We start from the raw sequence: 8,319 nt of genomic DNA, 5'->3' as shown, positions 1-8,319 counted from the left end.
TATAAATAAAAATTTTCAATAGAATTTAACATGGAGTTACGCTAATCTCACGCATGTGAACCATAGAAGCAAAGCCCAGAGAAATACTTCATATCCTTTTTTTTCCAATTCCAATCTAACATTATAAGTATACTTTAACGCACTAGCACCGCCAACTTTGAACCAGGCCCCGCAACGCACCCAAAAAAATGAAAAAAACAAAAGAAGCAATGAAAAGCGTCTCCCTCTTTTTCCAAATCTCCGTCAAACAGCTGCACAATCTGTCGGCTCCAGCGTCAACTTCATGGCGCTCAAATCATACCCAACGTTAAAATTCTGCTGCGCCACATTTCCAAAAATGCTTACACCCCCAACACCCCCGCTCGATATCATGGCAAGGCACAGCGTCTTCTCATCCAGCTCTATAAATGCGTTCAATGGCTTCAATACCACATCAGCTCCAGAAAAATGAAATATTATATCCGGAAGGTTGCCATCTTCCACTTCCTTTGTCTCTGAAACGTCAAAACAGAGATTGAACATTCCCTCTGGATCACTCACCTGTGGCAGCTTCACAACTTCTGACAGCTTAGTTATCAAAAACTGCAGAGTATCGTCGTCAATGAGCGTAAGTGTCGTGCCTGAATCTATGATTATGTTACCTTCCTCCTGCGAATCAAGTATGTAAATAATTATACTGAATATTAAGGGTTCTCATACATCATGAACGGAATACTCATAACAAATTTAAATGAATGATTCTTAAATGAAGGGTTGTAAGCGGGCCCAGGCAAAGTTTGTGTTAGGTTCGTTCATATTTTGAGCTAAAAAAATGTGTTTGTGCTCGGCTCGTTAGCTTAGCGAGCCGAACACGAGCTATTCACGAACAAATTGTCGTTTTGACAACACTAATCAGGTAGCCATAAGATGTTAAAGGTTGAGACAAGATTTTAAAATTATTGGTTATATTAAAACATCATTTGAATCTAATTTAACAAATTTTATTTTATTTCTTAATTAATGCTTTTATTGATTTTAAATCTTTGTAGCTTTGCAGTCCATTAAATTTTTTAAAAATACTACGATTCAATATATATATATATATATATATATAGTATTTCGAGTGAAATAAGCCGAAGACAAACGAATAAATTTTTGTTCGTGTTCGACTCGTTAACTTAGCGAACGAGCTGAACATGAGCTTCTTAACGAGCCAAATACGAGCTGTTCGCGAATAAATAGCCGTTTTGACAGTCGTACCTATATAAAAAAATTTCATTTGTCAGCTTAGGATTCAAGAAAATTCGTAATATCTAAAAATTTCAATTTGCGTACGTAATTTTTAATATAAACAAAAAAAAAAAGTTTTTGAACAATTAATACGTGTCAGAAAAAAAGCAAATGTTTCTCTTCCCGTACCTGTGAACCATTCCGAGCCGATTTAAAGGCAATAGTTTCCGAATCGCCGGCAACTGATATATACTCCAGGCTAAGGAAGAAGTAGCTGTCCGTCTGTTGGAAGATGAGATCAGTAATGACTGCATCGGGACCAGAGACGACTGCTTTCGCACCGAAGTTGAGCCGGCCGCTCAAAGACTTGTTGTTGAGGGGAGGAAGGCAATAAGAGAATTTATTGTCAACAGCATCGCCGAGCTGGGTGATGAGGGAGAGCTGTCCTCCGCCGAGCCCCACAAGCCCCGCGCCCATTGCGTCGAAGGTACCGTTGCTTTCGTGCGTGCAGCCAAAAATGATATTTTTAACATGCACCAGATGACTGTCGGCGTCTGCGGTGTCGAACGAGAAGGTCTCGGTGGCGAGTTCTCCGATGACGTAAGAGCGATCTCCATAGGAGTATTCGTAATTACAGTTGGATTGGGAGAAGCAGTCTCCGTACTGAGGGAGCGCGGAGCATGACATGTCGGAACAGGGGACTGGTTTGTACGATGAAGATGCGGAGGGATCGAAGAGAGGGAGATGTTGGGCGTAGCATTCCTTGCACGGGGTGCATTGGACCCAGTTGAGGTCGCTGCCGGTATCGACGATGGCGAGGGTTTTGGTGGGTGGGGTGCCGATGGAGAATTTCATGAGGTATTCGAAAGAGTTTGGGATGATTTCACTGTGGAGGGGAGGAGTGAGGCTTGCAGCACGGAGGAAGTAGGCCGCGCGGCGGCGGGAGCGGTGGAAGGAGGCACGGAGGAGGGAATGAGGGGAGGAGGAAGGGTTGTAAAAAGGCGAGAGGGGAGAGTCGCGGTGAATGAGATCTACGGAGAAACCAGCGGCAGAAGAAGGGGATAGGAATGGGACGCAGGCAACGAAGAAGAACAGAGAGAACCTTTCCATGTTGTGGACGTGAGGGCGTATCCAATTATGCATGCATGGCCTTGGTGGTGTGATGTATTTAAAGAAGGGAATGGCGATTGCTGTCATTAATGTTTATTATGGTAATTAATACTTTCATTAATATAGATTTATATGGAAATATGATAAATTTTTAGAAGAATTCTTCAATGGATTTCCATTCGACAGGGGTTAAGAATGTGAGTCCTAAAAACGAGGAAATGAGATTTATGCAAATTATTTAAATTGATTCAGGGGAAATTAATGCATGCCTGCACGTACCATATACTTTGAATTGGTAACTAAATGTAGGCAAATATTGACGCTTTGTTTTCATTAGTACCGGTTCCTTATACGGTGATGCAGTCAGCCATTAGTCACTCATTAACTTCGCGGTCCTCTATACATACATACATATACATATACATACATATACATATACATACATATACATATATATATATATATATATATATATATATCAGTAAGTATGAAAAAAAAATACACAATGTAGCTACCAAAAACACAGTTGATAGAGTAGTTTTTCAATGGGAGATCAGATTAAAGTTTGACTCATACATATTATCCTTTATACTCTTCTTTCTCAAAACAACAACAACAACAATAGAAGCCTTTATATCCGGATGAGTGGGGTTAGCTATATGGATCATTTGTTCTCTATTGTGGCCTATTGAGTGTTATAACTTTATATAACATATTAATTATGATTACTTTTATACAACTTAGGCCCAATTTTCTGGGTCTTCCTCATCTTTGCCAAAATAAAAGTAATAAATAAATAAAAGGATTTATTTCAACGTAGTCATTGTGTAAATCAATTGTAGGTTTAGTCTTAATGATCAAAATAAAAAGGTTCAAACGTAAATTTGGAAAATTTATCATAACAAGCATTCCGAATGGTCAATTTGTCTCGAAGATTACATATTTCTTTTGGAATATGTAATTATACTTGGAATGGTACTCATTATATTCTCACTTTCATTCAAAAATTTCTTCAACAAATTATATTTATTCAACCCAGTTGCAACAGGACAAGATTTAACGCAGTGCATCCATTCATGTTTTGGATTCAACCTTTCCATACTAATTACTTTCAAAATGTAATGCGTATTGATTAAATAATGACAATTAGTCTGATGGCAACCCTCGCATAAAGCTTGCAAGTAACCTTATGGGAATTATTAAAGCACACTCATAGAACTTCCAAGGATCTTTTTTTTCTTCCTAGCACAGTGGTCATATGCATATCACTATCATAGAATCAAATTAAAACAAATTTTGTGCCCTCTTGTTGCTTTATTTCTTCTTATATGTTATTTTAATTGTTTGAGTGAAGAAATCCTAAACTTAATCAAACTTCTTAGCATATTGTATTCTTAACTCTACTAACATAGGGGTCGGGAAGCTGGTACATTAAGGACCCTTTTGGGGCAGCTTATAAGTGCGGGCAGCATTTTCAAAACGCTGTCTCACCGTTTGGAAAATAAGTTTCGGCAGCTTATCTAAAAACGCGGTTAGGTTTTTATACCAAACGCAGACCGTGGGTTGAACCCCGTGGGCCTATTTCAAGATAAGCTGCTTATCTGAATAAACACAAGCTGCCCCAAACACACTCTAAATATTCATCTTTATTAGTTTATAGAAAATTTTTGCTAATTGAAAAAGTAAGCCATGGTGGGGGAATAATAACATGAACAATGATACTTTAGTTTGTTCTCTTAATAATAATTATTGTAGTGAATATTGGTAATGAGTTATTGTTAAAAACATTCAAGGGTTGTTGAAATTACATAAGAACCTTTCCGATTGGTGAAGGGTTTAAAATACTGAATAGTTCACATTTCTTAGCCAAACTAATGATTAAAACTCTTTTGCAATGCTTGGCCATATTTTACTTAATAGAAAAGCTTGAGAATCTCTATATCATAGGCTTGGATGCTAGTTAACCAAAGTATGTGACTTCAAATCAACTAGTTCTATAGTTAGAAAATTATGGCTTTCTTAAGTGAAAATATCACCATAGCTAAAAGATAAATTATGATTTCAAAGTAGGTGTATGACTCAATTTCTATGATGATTAGAATGATTTAAGGCTTTGGGAAGGTGAAGATAATTTTTAAAAAAATCAGAAATAAAAGGAAAAAGTGGATTAAATTAGGGTTCACAAACCTTAAATAAGGTTGACTTGTAATCTTAAAGCTAACAACACAGTCTATTTATAAAAATTCTTTTTTTTTTCTTAAACTTATTGAGGTATTATTAGTGCATGAATTATTGTAATAAAAGAAAAAAAGCTCATACCGAAACATACAAAAGTTTCTCTTCAAAATTAAATCAAATTCCATAATACAAGGCGTCCCTAAATATCACTTCATATTTGGAAAAAATAATACCACTGTAGGAAAAAAAAAAAAAGATTCAATTAAATACACAATTAATTCTCTTGAATCCTTTTCTATTCGACTTTTATGAAAATTAGTTTAAAAATTTTAAATATTTTCTTTTTACATGACACGCCACCAACAAATTTTCATCATCCGGCACGAATCTCAAGGCATGACACGAATTTCGAGATGATTTTTTAAGCAGAAAACATTCAAATCTTGATAAAAAGTCTTTCAAAGCTCTAATTTCAGCAAACTTATAGTCAAACTGACCGGCTTGATGAGACGGACCTAATGATATGAAAAATAGCTCAATCCGAGTCAAGTCAAGCCCATATCAATTCATTGAACCACACTTAGATGATTTTCAGACACATTTAGAAGATCAAAGGGTTGTCGAATCTGACAAATTTATACTCGAAATGAGCGGCTCAACAAGAAGAATCCAACGAGCCCAATATCACTCAATTCTAATATCATTAAGGCACTCAAATGTCTAGTAAACGTTGTATGATTGAGTGAAGCTATCCGGATCATCCGATCAAAATGATTCATATTCCTGTAGTAATTGCACCCAGAAAACTATAAATAGAGCCCCATCTCTCTCATGAGGGGAAGCTGAAGTCTGGAGAGAGAGTCCGAGACCTTGAGGAGAAGCTGCAGTTGAGCATCACCGCCAATCGACGTCGAACATCACCGACCTCCATCGTCGACCACCATCGATAGCAGTCGACCATCGCCGACTGCCAAAGACCATCGTCGATCGTCGTCGGCCTCGTCAACTGTCATCGATCACCACCAACCAGACGCTGTTAGTCAACGTTTTAATCTGAAAAATATAGTTATCTTTTTCCGTCTGTGTGATAAGGGATTTTTGTAATCATCAATCAATAGTGGATTTTCTCAACTGGGCGAGACCCCGTGGTTTTTCCCTTTATGGGTTTTCCACGTAAAAACTTCTGGAGTAGTCATTGTTTTTTTCTTTTTCATCTGAGTGTGTTCAGAATTCTCGTACAACACTAAGACGATAATTCGTTACTCTACCGCCGTAAATTTTTTGGCACGCATCCATTTGGCGACGTCTGTGAGAAACAAAGTCTTGTTCGACATTGTCTTCAACTCTAAGAAGTTAATCCCCTACTTCATTTCTCAATGATGTATATCCCAACTAGCTAAGGAACCTCCTTTACGTCTTAAGGATCTTCTTAGAAGCATTCTTCCAGGTAGGGGGGCAGCTTTCACTGCAGTGTCGAAAGGTTGTTCACATCAACGTCCGAGCATGATTGTAGTGAAGTTATTTTCTCGCATCTTATTCAGACAAAATATTTTAAAATTTCTTCCAGGCTGGGGCAACCTTCACTGCAATCTCAAAAGTTCATTCATGTCAACGTCCCGGGCACGATTTTGGTGGAGAAGTCATCTCATATTTTATTTAGATTACGAGTCTTCGTGAATCTATCATGGAATGGGGGCAATCATCACAGAAAAAAATGCTTCCTCAGTGTCCCCTCATCTTACTGGAGTTCCTCTTCAGCTAGACCAGGAAGCTGATCTCTTCAAGGCCCAATACTTGTGCTGTTTTATAAGCTTGTATGAAAAATACCCCCGCTAGGAAAACAATAAATTCAAAAGCAGCAACTAACAAGTTGTCAAATATTTTCTTTAGCATGACTGCAACCATATTTTCAAGAAAACATATGATCTATTGCAACCTACACCACAGTCTCGAGAAACACATAGCATATATGACACCTCATTCTGGGATTAATCGATCGCAGGGGGACTCGATTTGACCTCTTCCATTATAAGATGCAATAGTCAAACAAAGGCTTTAATGAACGGCCTTAAATAGGTCAAAAATCCTGGTGGATTTCCTTTAACCTCTTCCATAACAGGTTACGATCGTCAGACAAAAGCTTCAACCAACAACCTAGGATAGGTCAATCATCCTCAGTGGATTTCATATGACTTTGTTCATTACGAGTTAATACCATCAAACATCTTTGGTTATACAACTCATAACTAGGCTTACATCCTTAATGGATTTTTTCTTTCAACCATACCCCTTGAAGTTGATCCCAGGAGACAAGACTCAATAGAAAACTACAATGCTCCAAGAAATCAAGCCTAAAAAGGCACAGATACACGAAAGACCTCAGAAAGCTATGAGCCTCAGTAGGTACCAGTTCAAGCTCCTATAAGACATAGGTTTGAGGGAGCACAACCTCGAAAGGTAAGAACCATAAAAGGTACGTGATTCTTCATTTATAAAATGAGTGTGCTAACTTTAATTGTTGAACTTCATATGGTTGAAAAGCCACAATAATCTCATAAGAAACGTCAAAGACGTAAATAAATACATTATTATCATCTACAAATATCACATTAAAAGGCTACAATAGACAACATATACTTGTACAAGAGCCACAAAAAATCCGTTCATCTCCAAGTAAAGTCTGCATCGCCTCCTAAAAACTCCAATACTTCGAATGATCGTCAAAGGGTCTATAGATATCACCACCACAAGCATAAAATCTTCCCCTCAAAGTGCATCAGGAAAACTACAACATTTCTTCATCACCTCTGAAATGTGCAAGAGCGACATTGAAATCTCCTATTGAATGCACGACATCAACGAGAAAGAAGATCCCGTTGCTCACCTGCTACGCAGGTTGAGGGAGACTTTCACCCTTCACTGTAACTCTGTGTCGTAACTCAACATCGCAAATGTGAACCACAACTCTATGTCGTAACTTGACACTACAAATCTTTGCCGCAACTCTTCACTGCAACTCTGCACTACAACTCGGCACCGCAACGCGACACAGCAACTCTGCACCGCAACTCTTCATCAAAACTCTGCACCGCAACTCTACGCCCAACTCGGCACTGCAACTCTACATCGCAACTCAGCACAACTCTACACAGCAACTCTGCGTCGCAACTCAGCCCAGCAACTCTGCGCCACAACTCGACACCGCAAATCGATACAACTCTGCACCGCAACTCTCTGTCGCAACTCGACACCACAAATCTGCATCTTAACTCGGCACCGCAACTATTTACCACAACTCTACACTGCAACTCTTCACCGCTGCGCAGACTTATTTTTTTTTAAGAAATCTTGAATCAGCTGAGGACTGCTGTCGGCACAAAAAAGGAGAAAGGAAGAGATTGTTTGGGGGGTCGCCCGTAAGAAGCTGTCAACAGCTGGAATCAAAATCTCGTCGCCCGCTTCGGAAGGACGTTTTAATTTACGTATATATATATATAATTTTAGAAAAATATGAAATCAAACTGACCTCATATTTTTTCACAGTTTAAATGAAAGAGCACTCTACCTCAAATCTTGTATCTACCCCGAGGGATAAACACAAGACTTGAGGATGAGGCTCGATCATATAAACTAAGAAAACATATAACATCTGTTTGGGTCTGCGAAACCGTTTTATTTGCCGACAAGTTCCCCTATTTAATACAAATAATTAAATAGGGTTTATTTTAAGCTGGGTTCGGAAAAGCTTCCTATAAGGGCAAGCCCCTATAGTTAATTACATCTTAAATGACCGAAGTCACCTAAGAAAACTCTCGATAAAAA

The 8,319-nt window shown here is 38.3% G+C and overlaps 1 protein-coding gene across 1 annotated transcript; it reads right to left on the bottom strand.

Annotated features, from left to right (window-relative positions):
- Nucleotides 1-243: 243 nt before the first annotated feature.
- On the bottom strand, nt 244-2,319 carry LOC110033396 (aspartic proteinase CDR1-like). Its single transcript, XM_020737360.1, has 2 exons — nt 1,399-2,319; nt 244-648 (listed from the first exon to the last, which is right to left on the bottom strand). Exons 1-2 carry the CDS (start codon nt 2,317-2,319, stop codon nt 244-246), a joined length of 1,326 nt encoding a protein of 441 aa, XP_020593019.1.
- Between the last annotated feature and the right edge of the window lie 6,000 nt (nt 2,320-8,319).

Source organism: Phalaenopsis equestris, unplaced genomic scaffold (assembly GCF_001263595.1).
Source record: "Phalaenopsis equestris unplaced genomic scaffold, ASM126359v1 Scaffold001169, whole genome shotgun sequence".
NCBI lineage: Eukaryota > Viridiplantae > Streptophyta > Magnoliopsida > Asparagales > Orchidaceae > Phalaenopsis > Phalaenopsis equestris.
Note: the sequence above shows the minus strand (reverse complement) of the source record. Positions and strands in the feature narration are given on the sequence as shown.